The sequence below is a fragment of the Triticum aestivum genome, chromosome 7D (genome assembly GCF_018294505.1).
Source record: "Triticum aestivum cultivar Chinese Spring chromosome 7D, IWGSC CS RefSeq v2.1, whole genome shotgun sequence".
Taxonomy (NCBI): domain Eukaryota; kingdom Viridiplantae; phylum Streptophyta; class Magnoliopsida; order Poales; family Poaceae; genus Triticum; species Triticum aestivum.
The window spans coordinates 480,748,801-480,769,642 of record NC_057814.1 but is presented as its reverse complement, the minus strand read 5'-3'; the positions used below and the strand labels follow the sequence as shown (position 1 = coordinate 480,769,642).

The 20,842-nt window shown below is 52.4% G+C and overlaps 1 protein-coding gene across 1 annotated transcript in view; it reads left to right on the top strand.

Moving 5' to 3' along the window:
* The window catches only part of LOC123164518 (SUMO-activating enzyme subunit 1A), a 32,433-nt gene extending 12,739 nt beyond the window's left edge, over positions 1-19,694 (top strand). The window contains exon 10 of the mRNA XM_044582027.1: positions 19,560-19,694. Coding sequence (XP_044437962.1) covers positions 19,560-19,688 — 129 coding nt within the window. The 3' untranslated portion in view covers positions 19,689-19,694. The remainder of the gene's footprint in view (positions 1-19,559) is intronic.
* The last annotated feature ends 1,148 nt before the right edge of the window (positions 19,695-20,842 follow it).

The following is a 20,842-nucleotide window of genomic DNA, read 5'->3' as shown; positions in this document are numbered from 1 at the left end:
GGCTGACCAGAGTCCACAAAAAGCGGCGTGTGGTCGGAAATACCACGGGATAAGGCCTGGACTGTTACTAGAGGAAACTTCTGTTCCCAATCGACACTAGCCAACACACGGTCAACTTCTCATACGTCGGATTTGGCAGCGCATTAGCCCAGGTGAATTTTCTGCCCGAGAGCTCGATTTCTCTCAGGTTCAAACTCTCAATGATAGTATTAAACATGAACGACCATCTGCCGTCAAAGTTATCGTTGTTCTTATCCTCACGCCTCCTAATAATATTGAAATCACCCCCCACCAGGTACGGCAGCTGCTCGGAGCCACACATCCGAACTAGATCAGCCAGGAAATCGGGCTTGAGCTCGGGCTGCGCAGCCCCATAAACCGCAACCAAAGCCCAGTTAAACCCATCTTCCTTCGACCGCACCCGGAACTTGACTGCAAAGTCTCCCATAACCACACTGCGAACCTCAAGCGTCTCGCACCTAACGCCGAGTAAGATTCCACCTGATCGCCCTCTCGGCGGCAAGCAATGCCAATCAAATGCAATGCCCCCCGACAAAGAATTTAGAAACTGAGGTGCAAAATTATCTCTCCCGTCTCCAAAAGAGCGATAAAATCTAAGCGATGTTCGACAGACGCCTCAGCAAGAAACCTTCTTTTAGCCAAGTCTCTCAGACCTCTGCTATTCCAAAAGATTCCTTTCATAGTTCATCGTAGAATTTTTTTGCCGAACGCAACCTAGCACTCCTACGCACTGCGGACACCGGGTATACCTTCTGTTTCCACTTGCGCTTTGGAATAGCTTGACTCTGCAACTGGTCCTCATGCCCAGTGTCAGAGGGGCTTGCCAAGCCTATCTCAGTAGAGACATCCTCTACCCCCGCCTCAGAACTAGAAGGCAACAGATCCTCACAAAAATTGTCAAGCACCCTGACCCCAAGCGCATCAACCTCCGAATCACACATGGGTTTAACAGCCGCAATATTGCGAATCATCTCTAAGGCCCGCTCAGCCTCTAGGTCAAGTAGATCATTAATAGAATTAGTAGTTTCATTTTCATTACTACCAAGAGAAACTCCTAATTGATTTGCATTATCAAGAATCTCATCATTTGAAAAATGCAAAATGGAATTGGAAATATTGACCGACATACCAGTAGTGACTTCAATATCACGAAGCTTGGCCGCCCTCATAGCGCACCGTTGCTGGATGTCGTCCACATCCGGATGTGCCTGGAGATGGGCACTCACCCGGCGCCCCTCAGACATGGGGTCCTGGATCCCGCCAAACGCAATCACCTCCTCCCGAGAGATCACGGATGGGGTACGGCCTCCTGCCGCACCCGAACCCGCAGTCCGAGCGACCTGCCTGGGCCTCCCCGCGGTCGCGCCAATAGGAGGAAGGGACGCCTGGCACGCCCCACCAGACGAGGGCATCACCGATGGTGGTGGAGACATAGCCAGGACCTCCCGTCCTGGCTCCCCAACCTGCACCGGAGAGGCCGCCACCATAGGAGAAAGCTCCGAGGCCACCTGCCCTGAGCCCACTCCCGAAGGCGAAGTTGACACCGTCCGAGAAGAAATCGCAACGGGAGAGGAAGTATCCGAGTCCTCCTGACCCAGACCTCCTCCCAGCGTAGAAGAGGACACGGGAGCCACCTGCCCCGCATCCCCGTCCTCAGCACAAAAAGAACCTGAGACCGCCTGGCCTATGGCTCCTCCCTGCACACGGGACCCGGTAGGCTGCGGCATCTCCAGAGGGGGAACCATGCGCTGACCAGAAGAGGGAGTGGCCACCGGCCGACTCACCTCCTCCGCCCCCTGACCAACAGTGATGAAGCCCCGAGATCCCTAGAACCCGAGTCCAGAGCATCCATAAAATCCAACGCAGGCAAAGCGAGCTCAAAGGCCTCCGCGGACTCCACCCGGTCGCTCCACAACCTCGGCGGTGCAGAAAAAGGCTCGAAAGATCCAAATCTCAACGAATTCGAAGGCACCGAGGAGGGCTGGGCAGCTCCATCCCCGGTCGTCGCGGTCTCAGACCCCGGCCCCATGGACAACTGTCGTCCAGAGTCCTCAACCGGCGGTTCCGGAGCTCCCGCATCACCGTCACCCTCATGCATATCAACGTCAGACGCGTGATCCGGCGCAGACAGCAGGCTCTCGTCCTCAAACTCAATAACCAGATTATAAATCTTGCCTCGGTAAGCCCACTTAACCACTTCCGGCACATACTCAACATTCAGTATACTGACAAGCACCCGAGCAATCCCATGAGCTCTGGTGAAAGCCATGTCCACACGCTCAGGCTTCCCCAACAGAATGCCCAAACTGGCCACAACCCGAGCATCCTGCAGCGGCGAGGAAGGTGCCCCGGAAAAGCGTAGCCACGCTTGCGTAAGCGGTACACCCTGAGGCTCAACAATCTTCCATTCCTGAAACTCAAGGATACCATCAGTACCCGGCACCTTACACATCCCAAAAATCAGCAATCGCTGCAAGTCCTCCACAGACGGGCACTCGACCCTGAACATCTTATCAGCAAGCCCGACAAGGTCCCACTGGAAATCCCCAGGAGCCAACTCTCGAAGCCTCTGCACTATCTGTGCCTCAGACACCTCCCCTCTGGTGACCTTGACAATCCCCGTGGTCATACTCGGAGACTCGGCAGGCACCTCATGCTCAGTCGGAGACTCAAAAAAAGTTAGCTCAGCACAGTAAACTCCATACATCTTAAGTGAAGGTGCCTGATCACGCAGTAACGGACAATCCCCAGATTCATGAGCCAGTTTACCACAGGTATCACATAACCGCGCCACACACTCGGCAATGAAGTGACCCTTATCTCCGCAACGATAGCAAAGCATCTTTTCTTTCCTACGCGCCCACTTGGACGCTCGATCAGACTCAGCCCTGTCCATCATCTCCGCAGACACATCAGACATAACCTCAGGAACCGGAGCAGAAGCAAGAGCCGTCACTACCTCCATAGCATGATCGGACAACACAGGCTCCTCTGCCGCCCCGCTATCAGTCATCTGCTCGACAACGACCGGTGGTGGCGGCGGTCGTGGACGGTATCGGCCTCCTCGCCCGCTCCGACCACCACGATGGCCACGGTAACCTCCTCGCTGACGATGACCCGGATCCGAAGACCCCTCAACGAAGCCCCCGGCAGGCCCCAAGAACGGCCTCTCAATCGAGCCATCACTTTGCCATGCATAGCCACGACCGCCTCCTGTGGACGAAGAACCACGGTGCTGGCCAGCTCCATAGGCATCGTAGCCTTCGTCCCCCCACTGACCCCGGGGCGCAGTATTAGTACCGTTGGTCTGCGACGACTGAGACGGACGAGCAACGACGTGTGGAGGGGGAGCCGGTCTAGGCATCGGACCCGACGGTGCGGGGGCCCTTGGTGGCGCGGCCCCCCTGCCCGCAGCTACGACCGTAGCAGCGCCAGGAGCCACTGACCTAGGGCCGGATCCCGGTCCACCACGACCACCCGACGGCACCGCCGGTGCCGGCGGCCTCCCCACGGGCGTCCCAACAGCAACCCGCGCCGCATCCAGTCTTCCCGACCCGCGACCCGCTGCGGACTTGGGCATCGGCAGGCCACCACGACCAGCACCCGACTCCGGAGGCGGCAGCGTGCCCCGGCCATTGCCTTGGCCCGGCGGCTGCGCGCCCCTGCCGTTGCCTTGGCCCGGCGGCGTGACCCCGGAAGCCCGCCCCGCCCCGCTGGGCGCAGGCGGCAGCCTAGAAGGGGGCGCGCCTCCAGAGCCCCCCATAGCGCTGAGAGGGGGGATGCATCGAGCCCGACCAGGTCCGGCCGTGCGTAGGGACGGCGAGCGGCGATGGAGAAACCTAGGGCACGACGCTAGCACAGACGAAGACGAACGACTCGTGCATGCGCTCCTTTCCTCAGGATCAATCGAAACCACGTCCGGCTGGGCCTCATACCCAGCACACCGTGGCCCAAACGAAGTCACCGGCCCAAGTGAAAACAATTCTGCTTGAACCGCAGCCGCTTCGCACTGGGCCTCATACCCAGCCGAAGTCGGCCTAGAAGCCACAGGCGGCCCATCCGCGCCCACAGGAAATTCAAACGCTGCTCCCTAGCGGCGGCGATCCCGAACGACGCCGCCGGCGCCACCAGCTTCCGGCCGGCCGCCGCTGCCGTCCGTTTCTTATTCTTCCGGCGATTGGGCACAACATTCCAATCCGAACCGAGATAATCACCAAACGTAAGGGCCGGAAGACGTACCTTTGGAAGAGGACCACGCCATGGCCGGATCGCCATCGCCGCCGTCCTCCGGTGCACGACGCGCCGAACGATCTCGATCCTCTCCGTCTTCTCCAGTCCAGTTCTCGCCGGATCGTCTTGCGGGATCGCCTCATCTACCAACAGCGCAACCTCATCCTCAGAATATCCACTCGTGAACGCCTCGCAAATGTGATCTGAAGGTGTAGGTGACGCCGTCTCCGGCGAGCCGGCGTCCAGATGCCGGCCACCGTCTGCGTCCTCCTCCTCGTCACTCTCCACTAGCGCCCAGAACCGTCCTCCGACTCGCCGGTCGCCGCCGGCGCCGGGGTCGCGAGGCCCGTCTCTAGTCGCCCCGCTCATTCCGGACGCAGGCACCTCCGAAAGAAGAAGATGTCAATAACACACCGTACGTGCGTACGATGGTATGGGCGCCGGACAGCGCCGTACGTCATGTCGGTCGGCGAGAGCCCTTGCCTCGCGAACATGGAGATGAGCGTGGCGATGCTGGAGCCCACCGTGGGGAGGTTAAAGTTGGCGAGGGACTGGCTTGCCGTCGTCGAGTCGCGTGGGCCGAGCGGCCCGTGGAGCTGCAGATGCCAGAACAAACAAAACAGACAAGTTAGTAAGCTGTAATGAGTAATCTATATCTAACCTAGGAAGAAAAATCTGGGGAGTCTATTCAATCTCTAATACGATCTAGAAACTGAGGCTCTTTCCTAACAAACTTGCTTAGCCAACCGTGACTCTAATTAAGGAATGGGACTCCATGTTTGATGGGCTAGCCCACATTACACCGATTTAGGTTTAAATTAAGAGGGCACTACTCTGCGACGGTGCAACGATTCGGCCGGTCTACGCAGGACCGGACCGTACGATCCTACGCGCCTAGCCATCGGATGTGCCCCCTCACTTCATCCTCCTCCTATGCTGGTCGCCTCACCCGCGGCGCCCGTCACCCATGTCGCCCGCCACGGCGCTCGTCGCCCCGGCCATAGGGCCACCCACGCTCGTCGGCCTGGCTGCCCGCTGCGGTGCTCGTCGCCCCGGTCGGTGCCCGTCGCCCCGGCCGCCCGCCGCCCGGGCCATAGCGCCACCAACGCTTGTCAGCCCGTCCGCCCGCCGAGGCGCTCGACGCCGGTGAGCTGCTGGTTGCAGCTCCGCTGCTCGGCGGTGCTGCCCATCCCATCACCTCTCTCCCTCGCCCTTGCAGGATCAATGGCGACGACGCCATGATTCGCATCCAAAAACAACGGGTGGTAGCAAAAAAATGTGATGCTTCCAGCAAACTAGAAAATGGTGGTAGCAAAAAATGAAAAACAAAATGAAGCTTCGCTTGTCGCAGCTTTGAAATTGCTGGTTCCAACAAAATTAGATATTGGTTGAAGCAAAATTTCTTGCCAGTTGTATCAAAAATAGCTTTGCGAACAAAGTACTCCATTAGTTGCATCCCTTAGAAGGTTGCAGAGATAGAGGACGGCAACACAGCGAATACATTCTACTGCCATACTCGTGCAGGACGATCGATGGATGGAGGTGAAGAGATGAGTAGACCGTTAGGCGCTTCTTCTGGCGACGGCTCGGGCGCCTTGCCCCGGTCGCCCAGAGCTCCGGCCTGCGAGGGCTGGGAGGTGGTTAGGAGTGGTCCTGGCTCCTCCCCGGCTTGGTCGCGGTGGGGCGCGGCGGCGGGCTCGGTGGTGGCGTCGGTAGGAGGTAGGTTCTGGGCGTTGGCAGGAGAGGAGCCGGAGGATGTGGACGGCGTGGATCTGGAGTCGGAGGCAGGGCGGCCGGTGCCTGAGGGCCCGTCGTTGGGTGATTTTGTCGCCTACGCGCAAGCCGAGGGGAGCGGCGCCGCTGGGGCGCGTCGTCGTTTCGCTCCGGGCGGCCGGGGATCGCGCGCCGTCGCTGTTCGGGCCTGGCAGCCCTTGCAGACCCCGGTCAGGGGGGCGTCTCCTGGAGATGCCGCGCGGACGATCAGGTCGAGGGCGGCGTCCGCGATGCTCGCTCCAGTGGCCTCGGAGGCTGCGTGGCCGCGCCTGCCGTCGTAGGTGGTCGCCGGTCAGGGGCCGGAGGAGGTGGAGGCGGCGGCAGGGCTGTCGGCGGAGGACGATGGCTCTGTTTCCTCGCAGGCTAGGGTTGGCGCTGCTGGGCCTGGGGCCGTGGTCGGGCTAGTGGGTCGTGGGCCGGTCCCCGTGCCTGGGACGGGTGGCGAAGGTGTGTCTTGCCTAGTGGGGCCCACACATCAGCCTGCGGGCGGTGGCCTGGTTCCTACTGGGCCGACTGGCCCGGATAGGTCCGCGCCAGCGTTTCCTAGGTCTAGGCCCAGCCACGGCACATATTTATGGATGCGGCACGGCTACCTCGCCCCCTCGCTAGGGTTTCCCGCAACCAGAAACGAGGTGCGGCGCTTTGCTCACCTCACCAGATCCATTCGCCCCACCCCCTCCTTCGCTTCCCATTTCGTTTGCAGCGGCGGTGATGAGCGATCGGCGCACGGAGAAGAGGCCGATGGAGGCCCAGGACCTGGATGGGGAGCGGCGGCGGGAGAGAGACCTGCGGGAGAAGGCGTCGAAGGAGATGCGCGCGAGGCAAAGTGGTAGATCCGACCGCTACCAAGAGCAAGTGGGGCGCGAGGGGGATTGGGGTCCTCCTACCCCCTGGTGGATCCAGCAGCAAGAGAGAAAGAAGAAGAAGAAGGAGCTGGCGCGGCGGCGGGAGTTGGAGCGGAAGCCAATGGATCACCCTAACTGTGGTGGTGGCCACGGGGATCCACTGGCCAAGAGGCCCAGGGCGGCTTCCGCCCCCCTGACGGTGCCGCTCCTCCCTGGATCGAAGGGTACGGCGGACGAACCCATTCCAGTGGAGGATGTGCCGAAGGCCCCGGAGGTGGAATGCTTCAAGTGCGGGAGACTTGGCCATTTCCAGTCGCAGTGTAAGTTCAAGCCCTTGTGTGTGCTGTGCAAGGAGGAGGGACACGCGTTTGCGCACTGCCCGACGAGGGGTCGGCAGCCTTGTTTGCAGATCATGGGTAGCGCAATTTCTGGGGAAGGCTTCTTTTGTCTGCAGTTCGAAGAGGAGGAGGAATCCGAGGGTCCACGGTAGCTCTCTGTTGGCAACGCCGCCATCCTCTCGGCTGAGCCAGGACGTCTGAGCCTGCGGATTCTTATTCAGGAGCTCAACCACATGGTCACGGGGGACTGGGACTGGCAAGTCACCCAAGTAGGAGAGGACGATTTCATGGTGGTGTTCCCTTCAGCGGATCTCCTGCATTTGGCCCGGACTAGTGGCAAGCTTTTCCTTTCTATCAATGATATCATTGCTAGGGTGCGTGATGTGGAGCAAGAGGTGATCCCCCCGATGGTGATGCCAGAAGCTTGGGTGCGGCTCTACGGGATCCCTGAGAAACACCGCAAGATTGAGCGAATCAAGGAGGCTTTTAAGATGCTGGGACGTCCGATCGTGGTCGACGAGCTTTCCCTCATAAAGTTGGGGCTTGTGAGGATGAAACTGGCTTGCAAGTCGCCGGCTAAACTTAACGGCACGGTCGAGGTGTGGTTTAACCAAGAAGGGTACCAGATCAAGGTGGAGGTGGAGCGGTTGCCGCGGAGGCTGGGGGACGAAAGTGGTGCGTCTGGGGCGGGCCCATCTGCCCCCCTTTCTGAAAGCCAGCATGGTGCGGGCGGGCAGCTCAAGCTCAAGCCCGGGACAGCCGCGGTGATTCCCTCCAAGCAAGTTGGTAAGGGTGCGGCAACGGGCAACTCCGTGGCTGGGGGGCACCAGCAGGTGGCGCCGGGCGCGGGTGCGGCCCCGGCTGGCCAAGAGGTGGAGATGGGCGAGCTGCATGAGGAGCCCGAAGAGAGCATTCCAGATACTTCCATTGACACGGAGACTTGGGAAAAGTTGGGTGTGCTAGCTACTCAAGACACTGCTGTTAGTTTCCCCCCCTCGCCCGCTCCCTGGATCAGTCCTTCGACCAGTACGGCTCCAACTTGCAAGCTCCAATCAAGCCTGGGCCCTTGCCGCTGGTGTCAAAGGAGACAGATCCTTTGACTGCCTCTCCAGCGCGCGTAGGGGGCTCGAGGTCAGGATGCGTGGTTACTGACCTTACCCCGGCCTCGGGCAAGAGGATGTCGAGCGGCTCCGGGCGGCAGGGCAAGAAGACAGCAGGGAGGAAACCAGGGAACAAGACGGTGGCCAAGGAGGCGGCGGGTGCGATCGATGCGCTGGGAGGAGAGCTAGGAGCGGCTCTGGAGGCGCCAGGGCCGGCGACCAAGGCCAAGCGTTCGAGAGCGACTCCGGTGGCGCCCGGGCTCCTAGCGTGCGCGCCAAGGCCAAGCTCGGGGACTTGTCCTCGTTGGAAAGCGCCAAGCTCCGTGCTGCTGACAAGAACATGGACATGACAGGTAACCCTTCCCCCTCTTACAAGATCTTAAATGCCTTTTCTGACGTCCATCTAGCTGAGATTCTTCACGATAGTGGCGTTGCACTAGATTCCTCGCCTTTGGATATCATTCCCTTAGTTCGCGCGCGTGAAGATGCTCAGGCCGCTCTTGCGGCTGCTGCAGCCCGTTGTGCGGCTGCGCAGCCCGCGGACGGTCAGGCCGTGATACCAGTAGGGGCTGGTGCAGTAGATTTGCCCACCGAGGAAGACGAGGCCGGGGTGGCCTCGGACTTGCCTTCTTCCAGCCGAGCGCCGGCAAGGAAGCGTGTGGCCAAGGCGGTGAGCTCCCGTGGAGTTCACCTGCGTAATAGGGTTATCTGATGAGATACATCTTCTGGAACATTCGCGGATGCGGCCATGGGGGGCGGCGTACGCAGCTCAGAGAGTATATGTCTAAAGAACACATAGATTTTGTTGCGCTCCAAGAGACTATTAAGGCTGATTTCACGTTTAGAGATTTAGTGGCGTATGATCCTTTTCAGCGTTTTGATTGGTTTTGGACCCCTTCCATGGGGCATTCTGGAGGTCAGCTGATGGGTTGTAATAGAGATATCTGTGATGTTATTGCGTGGGAGCCGGGTTTATTCTATATTGCAGCTACTGTTCGTCACCGGGTATCCATGGCTACTTGGGTGATTGTTAGTGTCTACGGGCCGGCGGACCACGCGAGGTCTGCAGATTTCTTGGGGGAAATCACAGCCTTGGTCGGGGCCAAGCGAGCGGCCAACTTGCCCATCGTTGTGGGCGGGGACTTTAACTTGATCCGCTCGGGGGCGGACAGGAGCAATAGCAACATTGACTGGGCTAGGGTGTCCCTTTTCAACAATGCTATTGCGGCCGCGGCTCTTAGGGAAATTGCGCGGACAGGTGCAAGGTACACTTGGACTAACAAACAGCGGGTTCCAGTGCGATGTGTTCTCGACCGTGTTTTTTGTTCAAGCGATTGGGAGGCCCTGTTCCCCCTCTGTACCTTAGTGGCCGAGACGCGCATTGGTTCAGATCATGTCCCTCTAATTCTGTCGTCAGGAGAGGACAGTAGGCGTCGCAGCCGTAGATTTTTCTTCGAGACGGCGTGGTTCGAACACGAGGGCTTCTGTCAGTTGGTCACGACTCGTTGGGCCTTGATTGGAGACCAGGTGGGGTGTCAAAGAGGACCAGTAGAGTTCTGGTCCTCTGCGGCTGCGGCTTTGCGGGATTTCCTCAAGGGATGGGGGGCCAACCACGGCAGCGAGTCCAAAAGGGAAAGGGAACGCATCATGGAAGAAATCGCGAGTTTAGACGCGCAGGCGGATGCCAGACCTTTCTCTGGCGAAGAATGGGAGCACCGCTACTCTATGGAAAACCAGGTCTTGGCTATCCTTAGAGCAGAGGAGGAATACTGGAGACGTAGGGGCGGCGTCAAGTGGGTCGTGAAAGGTGACGCCAACACCGGCTACTTCCACGCGTACGCCAACAGCCGTAAACGCAAGAGTACCATCCTAAGACTACAATCGGAGCATGGGACTCTGGTGTCCCAGTCTGAAATCGTTAAGCACATCTTCGATTTCTTTGTCGAGCTGTTGGGAACAGCCGAAGAGAAAGGTTTAAGTCTTAGGGAAGACTTATGGGGCCTGGAGGAGAGGGTGTCTCAACAGGAAAACGACGCACTCATGCTGTCCTTTACGCCACAAGAGATTGACCTAGCGCTTGCGGGCATGAAGAACGACACGGCTCCAGGCCCGGATGGCTGGCCGGTAGAGTTCTTCAAAAAGTTTTGGCCTTTCCTTAGAGACCTCTTCCAAGCTATTATTAATGGCTTCGCCCTAGGTACGGTTGACCTCTCGAGACTTAATTATGGGGCGATCTGTTTGATTCCCAAGGTCAAAGGGGCGGATACAATCAAGCTGTTCCGTCCGATCACGCTCCTAAATGTTCCCTTCAAGTTATGTGCCAAAGCCTTTGCCTCTAGGTTAGCGCCGGTTGCCCAACGAGTAATCCATAAGAGCCAGACTGCTTTCCTTAAGGGTAGAAACATTCTTGAAGGGCCTATTGCGCTCATGGAGATAATCCACGAGTTAAAACGTACTCGTGGACAGGGCGTTATCCTCAAGCTCGATTTTGAAAAAGCGTACGACCGCGTAAACTGGGAGTTCGTGCGGGAAGTCCTCCTCAAAAAGGGATTTGAGGCGGGTTTCGTACACCGGATCATGCATCTGATCTCGAGTGGCAACACCTCGGTTATTGTCAATGGCGAAATGGGGAAGTTTTTCCGTAATAGGAAAGGGTTAAGACAGGGCGATCCCATCTCCCCACTCGTCTTTAATTTTGTGGCAGACGCTTTGGCAGCTATGCTGTCTAAGGCCAGCGAGGCTGGTCATGTTAAGGGACTCGTTCCACACCTCATCCTGGGTGGTGTGACCCATTTACAATATGCAGACGATACCTTGCTGTTGTTTAAGCCCGACGATCATAGTATCGCCTCGATTAAGCTTTTGTTATTAGCCTTTGAGATCCTGTCCGGACTCAAAATAAATTTTCTTAAAAGCGAGGTCATCACCATGGGGATGGACGACCATCAAAGTTGGCGTGCCGCAAATCTACTTAATTGCAAACTTGGGAGCTTTCCAATAAAGTATCTGGGGCTTCCTATATCCCATCGCAAACTATCGATTTCAGAGTGGGAGCCGCTGTATGGGAAGGTGGCCAATAGGGTAAGCCCGTGGCGAGGGCGTTTTATGTCTTCTGCGGCTAGGCTCATTTTAACTAACTCGAGCCTCTCTTCTCTGCCCCTATTCACTATGGGGATGTTCTTATTAGCTGATGGCGTGCACGCTAAGCTAGATACTCCGCGATCCCGGTTCTTTTGGGAAGGAACTGGTATCAAGCGGAAATATCACCTGGTAAAGTGGGCGGCTGTCTGTAGGCCAAAAAAATTCGGAGGGTTGGGGATCCTAAACTCCAAACTTATGAACGTAGCCCTACTGTCCAAATGGTGGTGGAGGCTTGCCCAAAACGAGACGAGCCTCTGGGCTCAGCTGCTAAAGGCTAAGTATTTCCCAAATGGGAATCCTTTCAGTGCCCCGGCCAACGGCTCCGTGTTTTGGAAAGGGATCCAAGCGGTCCGACCAGCTTTTGCAATCGGGGCCAAATTTCAGATTCAAAATGGCCAATCCACTCTCTTTTGGCTGGATCATTGGCTGGGAGCCTCTCCCCTTTGGCAAAGTCACCCCAATCTTTTTCGGATCGCCACTGACACCAACATCTTAGTGGGAGAGGCAGCCCGTACTGACCCCAGCGATCCATTTTATGAGGGCCCTTTCCAATGCCGAACGGGAGGCATGGGACGACCTAGTGCATCAAATTGGTGACAACCGTATAGGGCCGGGCGAAGATTTGGTCAAATGGAGCTTGACAGCGTCCCGGAAATTCTTGGTTAAATCTTTATACAACAAGCTTACTGAAGGGTCAGCGCTAGATATAGCTAGGGGGCTGTGGAAGGCAGGCCTGCCCTTGAAAATTAAAATCTTCATGTGGCAAATGCTCAGGAATAGGCTGCCCACGTCGGATAATGTGGCAAAACGTAATGGTCCGGCTGACGGTACCTGCACTGTGTGCAGTCTAGGTGAAGATGCTAACCACGTCTTTTTTAGATGCCACCTAGCCAGGTTCGCGTGGAGTGCAGTTAGGGAAGCCTTCCACTCGAACTGGAACCCAGCCTCAGGGAACGACTTGATTGCCATCCTTAAAACCACGAGAGGGACCGGTAGTAGAATCGCTTGGCGTTGCGTAGGGGCGCTACTATGGGCTATTTGGACGACGCGCAATAAAATTACGATTGAGAAAAAAATTCCTAACCACCCTGCGGATGTGATCTTCAAATGTCACCTTTTCTTACAGACATGGACTCCGTTGGGGAAGGAGTGCGATGCTGAGCGCATGTCGAAGGCCATGGCGCGCATCAAGACTATCCAGGTGATGGCTAGACAAGACACGACGACTCGATGATGCTTTTGGTGCATTCGGTGGATGTTTCATGTTAGATAGGTCTTCTGCGTTGGATGATTTGTATGGTGTAATGTTGCCTTCGCGTGGAACCTCTGTGCTGTTTTCGTCGTCCTCTTGGACTGAACCTGTTTTCTGCTTTTCTGGGTTGTACCTTGCTGAACTGGTGCCTGAGGGCTTTATTAATTTAAAGCCGGACGCGTCTAGCGTCTTCGTTCCAAAAAATAGCTTTGCATCTCTGGAAAAGCATAGGCTCCAGCAAAAAATCCAATGGTTCCAGCTAAAAAATATGTTGGTTCAAGCAAAACTGCTCGCTGTTTGTATCAAAAATTGGTTGTGGATCCCATTGAAGAAAAAAGCCATCGCCGCCGTGGCTGGATGTAGCAAAATTTGTCTTAGGCTCCAACAAAATCATAGCATGATTGTAGCAAAAAAATCGACTGGAAAAACAGATGATGTCATGGAGATGGATGTAGCACAAATCCACAAAACACCGGTAGTAATAAAAACCAAACACGGTTGTAGCAAAATGGTTTGCCGGTTCCAGCAAAAATTTAGACTGTTCCAGCAAAAAAGCACTTCCAAAATCTGGATCGTAGCAAAAAATATTGTTGATTCCAGCAAAACAAAACACCAGTTGTAGCAAAAAAAATCCCCACTCGCAGCTCCCACCGAGGCTTTCCAGCATCTCATCCGCTCGTTTCGCGATGTAGCAGCCGTTCCAGCACAGTTGGAGTCGGCGCTCGCCGGAGCAGCGCGGGGGCAGGTGGGGAGCGGCGCTCGCCTGAGCAGCGTAGGGGCAGGTGGGGAGCGTGCTCGCCGGAGTGCGGCGTGGGGGCAGGGGGGAGCGGCGCTCACCGGGGCAGCGGAGGGGCAGGTAGGGAGCGTGCTCGCCGGAGCCGCGGGCGTTGATGGTGAGAAAAATGAATGGATGTGAAGCCTGGACGAAAGGATAAGGCCTGGTGCTAGCGGTTGGTGGGCCCATCAGCCACGCGTCCCACCACGGGAGAGAGGCCGCATGCGCTAGCCACACGATGAAAAAGTATCGAACGGGTCGCGCACGACCAGCCGAAGCTTCGGCCGGCGCGCCGACTAGAAACGTTTCCCTTAAATTAATTGGGTCAAGGCAAGTCCAAACGAGACTTCAACTAACTATGATTTATTTATGCACTTGTGCGGCCGTATCCTGCGTTTGCGATTAGGGCTGGGCGCGGCCGCTGCCTGCAGCGGCGCCGGCGCAGGCCGTTTTTTCTCACGTGTTGCCTCTTCGTCATGATGACTACTACCACGGCGTTGTTGCGTTTCGTCCTTCTGGTGCTTATGCATCAGGAACTTGGCTACTGACCGGATCAGGAGGCAATTTCAAGTTCGTCCAAGTTTTCTGTCCCGGCGTTGGCTTCGGCAACGATTGGTTTTCTGTCCTGCAGCTCTGGCCGATACCTCGGCAAGGTTCGTGCAGTCTTGATTTCCGTCTACTCTACTCCTTGCGAGTTAGGGTTTGGACATACGACGTTTTGGCTTGTTTGACTGGTGGGTGATCACCGTGAATAATGAAACTCATATGTTGGAACTGCCGTGGGATGGCTAGTGCCGCGGCAGAAAGAGTGCTTCTGGACGTCCAGAAGCAGTGGGGGCCGGATGTCGTTTTTCTGTCTGAGACGCATCTGAACAAAGCTAAGGCAGAAAAACTGCAGAAAAAGTTAAAGATGGAATACATGGAGGTGCATGAAAGTAACGGGGCGAGTGGTGGTTTGCTTCTGTTTTGGCGGAGACCATTGGCAATTCAACTCAGAGATAAGGATAAAAATTTCATAGATGTTACCGTGGGGGATGGCACATATGAGGTTTGGAGGTTTACAGGGTTTTATGGTGAGCCGAAGTGGGAAGATAAACATCTGTCATGGTCATGTTTGCATGATCTACATCAACGTATAACACTCCCTTGGTTGATAGCCGGGGATTTTAATGAGATCTTATACTCCCACGAGAAGGAGGGCGGTGCACCGAGGCCAATGCACATGATGCAAACTTTCAGAGATGCCCTTGTTGATTGCGAATTGGAGGACATGGGTTGTAGTGGTGATTTATATACTTGGGGGAGGAGGAGGCTTAGAGAACGCCTCAACAGAGCGGTATGCAATGGTCAGTTCCATGGGCTTTTTCCGGAGGCAAAGATTACTAATGCTGCACACACCAAGTCTGATCACAGGCCAATATTCATTGATACGGAGGGAGATGTACAGGGGGACCATCAGCGAACCGATCAGAGGTGCTTTGAATCTAGGTGGCTGCAAGAGAAGAATGTTATGCAAATTGTGCCTGAAGCTTGGGATCGAACCAATCCGTTGGCACCCATTGCAGAGCGCACAGCAAGTGTACACGCCACCATGCATGAATGGGATCGTTCGATCTTGAAGGCTCCCCATCGGCGTTTGAAGGAGCTGAAGGCGGAGTTGGAATTGTTGCGGTCGGGCCCTCTCACTGACGAGGCGGGAGACAGGCAGAGAATATTGCTAATGGAGATAGAAGAAAATTTGGAGAAGGAAGAGATCTATTGGGTACAACGTAGCCGTGCAAACTGGCTAAAATTCGGTGATCGGAACACTAGTTTCTTTCATAATTTTGCATCGGCTAGGAAGAAAAGAAATTACATTAAACGCTTGCTTGATGACTCAGGTGTATGGAGAGAGAACAATGAAGCTATGCGAAGTTTGATTACTGAGTACTTTCAGCATCTCTTCTCTGCTGAAGTTAATGTACCAGCGATGAATGTTATAACTAAAGTTAAGAGGCGTGTTATGGATTATATGAATGAGTCACTTATGGCTCCGTACACAGAGGAGGAGGTCAGGAAAGCTTTATTCAGTATTGGTGATTTGAAAGCACCGGGGCTGGACGGATTACATGCTATCTTTTATAAAAAGTTTTGGCACCTGCTCGGAGGAGATCTAACGAAGGAGGTTCTTGCGGCTGTTAATACATGTACGATCCCAGAAGGTTGGAACTCTACTACTATCGTGTTGATTCCCAAAGTGGACAACCCAGAGAAGATCACCCAATTTAGGCCTATCAGTTTATGTAATGTGGTTTATAAGGTGATCTCAAAAATGCTCACAGCACGCCTGAAGGTTTTTCTTCTAGATATAATCAGTGAGACACAAAGTGCATTTGTGCCAGGGCGCATCATTACTGATAACGTCGTAGTGGCATATGAGTGCTTACATACGATGAAGAAGAGAAAGAAGGGGAAGTTTGGAACCCGTGCAATCAAGTTAGATATGCACAAGGCATATGACAGAGTTGAGTGGGTATTCTTGGAGGCCATGCTCACCAAATTGGGATTTCCTGCTCAGTGGATTCAAATGGTGATGACTTGCGTAAGGTCGGTTGAGTATAAGGTTCGGTTCAACTCAAATGAAACGTTGCCTTTTTCACCAACGAGAGGTTTGAGACAGGGGGATCCCCTCTCCCCATATCTGTTTCTCTTATGTGCTGAAGGACTGTCGGCCCTTATTGCTCATGAGGAGGAGGCTGGTAACTTGAATGGCGTGCAGGTGTGTAGAGATTCGCCAACGATTTCTCATTTACTTTTTGCTGACGATTCTCTTATTCTCATGAGAGCAGACACCCACAATGCAAACACCCTGCGTGGGATTTTAGATGAGTACTGTGCAGCCTCAGGTCAATTGGTGAGTGAATCAAAATGCTCTATATTTTTCAGTCCTAACACAAATGTGGAGGTGAAGGCAGAAGTTTGTCAAATTCTGAATATTATGACGGAGTCTATTTCAGACAAATATTTGGGTCTAGCATCCATGATAGGGGTGGACCGTGTTGATTGTTTTAAACACATAATAGAAAGAATTCAAGCAATGGTGAATGGATGGAAAGAGAGAACTCTCTCATTCGGAGGCAAAGAGGCTTTGCTGAAAGCGGTGGCCCAAGCCATCCCAACTTATGCGATGGGTGTATTCAAATTCCCGAAGAAAATTTGCAAGGGAATCACTGATGCAATGTCGCAATACTGGTGGGGTGATGAGGAGGACCAACGAAGGATGCATTGGTTTGCATGGTGGAAGATGTGTATTCTGAAGGAGAGAGGAGGTATGGGATTCCGGGATATTCATAGCTTCAACTTGGCAATGTTGGCAAAGCAGTGTTGGAGACTAATTGAGAACTTTGGTTCATTATGTGCACGAGTTCTGAGAGCCAAGTACTACCCTACAGGAGATATTCTGAATTGTCAACTGAAGAAGGGGTCGTCCTATGTGTGGCAAAGCATTTGGTCTGGAATTCAAACGTTCTAGAAGGGTTACATTTGGAGAGTAGGCAATGGAGAAAAGATTAATATATGGGATGACTGTTGGATCCCGAACAGTGCCTCCAAAAAAGTTTTAACAGTAAGGGGGAACCAAGTACTTACTAAAGTGAATGAGTTAATTGACCCAATCACGGGAGAATGAGATGAGATGTTAATCCGGGATAATTTCTGGCACATTGATGCTGAACGCATACTACAAATCCCATTATTCCATGTGGAGACAGAGGACTATGTTGCATGGCATCTCACAAGGAGCGGCGTTTTTTCAGTACGTTCTGCCTATTATAAGCAATGGAAGTGAATTATGCTACAGATGACAGCGGTCTGGCCCGCTTCTCCATGGCGCCCCATCCAGTTTGGAAGAAGTTGTGGAGTTTGAGAGTGCCAGCGAAAGTTAAAATTTATATCCGGAGATGCTTGCACAATGCCATCCCATGCCGGAGTACTCTTATGAATCGCCATGTTGGAAACTTGTCCCAATGCCCATACTGTACAGATGGTGCAGATGACTTAGCCCATATGTTGTTTAAGTGTGTAAGGGCGCAAGCAGTTTGGGAAGCTTTGGGAATCGCGGCGGATATTAACTTTGCTTTATTGACTGATCGAGCAGGTTCAACAGTCTTGGAGTTCATTTTATGTGATGATTCTTATCGGCGACAATATTCTGGATTGGTCGAGCTACCAGAGCTCATATCAACAGTTTGTTGGTTCTTATGGTGGCAAAGAAGACAATTCGTGTGAGGGGAAGAAATATTGACTCCAGAATGAACAGTGCCAGCGGTGGTTGCCCTAGCGATTAATTTTATGCGCGGAGCACAAACTAAATCTACACCCAAGATCAACAGGTGGCCGACGTTCCTAGCAGGACAACTTGTCCTGAATGTCGATGCTTCATTCACAGAGGGCGATTATGCAGGGTCTTGTGGTGCTGTCATCCGTGATCACCGGGGATCTTTCATGTCGGCGTCCACGGCGAGATTAGAACATGTAGCTGATGTGTTCACGGCAGAAGCGGCAGCTCTGCTTGAAGGACTGAAGCTAGCAAGAGATACGGGATGCAATAACTTGGTGGTGAGATCGGATAATATCACGGTGGTGGATGCACTTAAATTCAATGAAGGTTACTCTATGGTGGCAGCGCTGGTTCTTGATGAATGTCGTAGTTATCTAGTAGATTTCGGGAGGTTTACTATTGAGCATTGTATTAGAGAGTCAAATTATGTAGCTCATGAGCTGGCTAGATGGGACGTGCTAATAATCCATCTCGTTGGATTGATGCCCCGCCTGATTTCATTGTGAGTCTGCTAGCAGACGATATATCCGTCCTTTGATTAATAAAGTAAGCTTTCCCGTAAAAAAAACTATGATTTATTTAAAGCTTGAATATGCTTTTTTTTCTAAATAAAATTACTGCAGAACTAGTAAAATCTGTCGATGATATCTTACAACTGAATTTAAATCCAAATCATAATTTTATGTTGATCACATGAAGATTACATGTCTTGTAAAGTAACCGTGGCATGTTGTATCTAAAATTGTCAGTTAAGGTTCAGTTAAACTGGACTTGTCCTGACTTAACTTCTGTCCCATGTGTTGCATGCTATTTCCTGAAATTATTATTTACACGCACCAACACCAAAATCATTTACTAAACCTGCTAGACAAGTTGCATCCTCTTCCTCTTGCCCTTCACTGTAGCAGCAACCGTTGGTGTATTCCTAGATCAATATATACCACACACCACATGACTTCTCATTATGATAGTAGCTGTTCCAACATCCTTAACATCATTTTGTGTGTGTTAATTATACTTGGATTGGATCATATTGTTTCGTGGCATAGTTTTAAAAAAAACCAGACTGAAGATCTGGCTGTAAAAACTGGAACTGTCAACTCGTCCAGTTTGGCCTAGCGACTGCTTAAGCATGTGAGCAGCGCTTATATGGTCAAATCAGGTGGTTTGCACTGAACCATGGAGCAGTTCGGCCTGTTGCACGCCACTCACGCTAGAAAACAGTTAGGCGCGACCTCATGCGTCAGTGCAGAACTAGCGACGCCACCTACTCAACATGGCTATGCTGGTTTGTTGATTGTGATGCAGAAATGAAGGTACTCATCCCTTAATTGAAGTACAGTACCAATTAGCCCAGCGGTCAAACCAATGAACCAGCATTCCAACAGCTGAACCAGTGAACAGAGGTACTCACTGATTCAAAAGTGTGGTTCGTAGATAGCTCTTGATAGGCCTTGAAATTGCATTAGATCACTTGGTGGAAGATAGCTGTTTGGTTTGAAGGTTGCCACATGGATTGTTTAAAAAAGAATCTCACACCCGTAATTGATCCACGAAGGATGTGAATGAACATGCAATGTTTCCTGAACAACGTTGTTCCTGAAACATGTAGAAAAACCTCCAGCCCAAAAGTACACTATATTACATTCCATTTATGTGCAGAAATATTGGAGTGTGAATTTCATTTCATTCCAAGCCTTCTCATATTTGAATGTTCTCTACAGCATACTGCTCACGGCTTTGCACTTTGTTTTTGGATCTAACAGGAAGTGATTAAGTCAATATCTTGTAAAGGCGATCCGATCAAGAATTTCTTTTACTTCGACGCCGCTGATGGTAAAGGGGCCATGGAGGACATCCCCCAACTCCTGAAGACTGAATCACGTGATACCTAACTCTCATCCGACATGGCTCGCTGATAATTGTACCCAATCGTCTGAGTCGAACATGTGACAACTCTAGATCGGTGGTTGAGGCTGGAAACTTAACCTAGCATTTTAGCGTTTTTATTACTGTACTTAGCGTTTTAGCGTTGGCATCATGCTATGACACCCGAGTACTGCATTGAACAGAATTGACATTCTCCTCCAAACAGTTTCAAATCTGAAGGCAGTCACGCTATTGAATGATGAAATGCTTTATTTTCTGCTTGCCTTAGTGGTGGTTAGTGATTAGAATAAAAAAATATATCACAAACACATGATGAAAGAATATTTTCTTAAAAAAAGCATGATGAAAGAATAAACAGTGGTACAAGAAAGGTGCAGATTCGACTAGATCTTCGTCCCACGGTGCTTTCACATTGTCGTCTGCCCACCATCGCTGTCAAGTTGTTACTATTTGTTGCGGACTCTCGGATGACCATCATGGATGTTGAGATCATCACCTACCCGATGATGAATCCATGCTAATACGCAGAGTGAATGAAGAGGGAAATTTCCCAAATATTTTTTTAAAGTGTATCAAAAAAAAGTCGTGCAAGAACGATTAAAAAAGACCATACAATTTTTTAAAAATACGTAATAATTTTTAAGTACATGAACGTTTTCTGAAATATTCAACATTTTTCTAAACGCAATATTTCTTAAAAAACAAACGATTTTTTTAAAATAAGTTCCTTTTTAAAACGCATGGGATTTTATAAATATGTTAACATTTTTGTCATGTTAAAAAATACATTATTTACTATTATCCAGATCACCTTCCACACATTTCTCCTAAATAAAACATGTTAAATGAAAAAGGAAAGGGCAATCTTTATGGCCCAGCGCATGTACCATTCTTCGCTTAAGGCGGAGTAGGAGCACTGACCTAAATGCACAGTGGAGAATCCGTTGTTTCTTTACTTCAAGTTTTTTTTGCGGGGCAATAGGAATTTATTCAAAGTTTATAGAATTACAATCAAGAGGCACAAGTTCCTTAATACATGAAAGGACTATGGTTATCAAGTCACACTGTCGTCGAAAAATATTAAATTGTTCTGACAAGAGTTCACAAAGAGGGAGGAAACTAGAGAAGACGCACGAAAGAGTACCACGAGGACTACAAG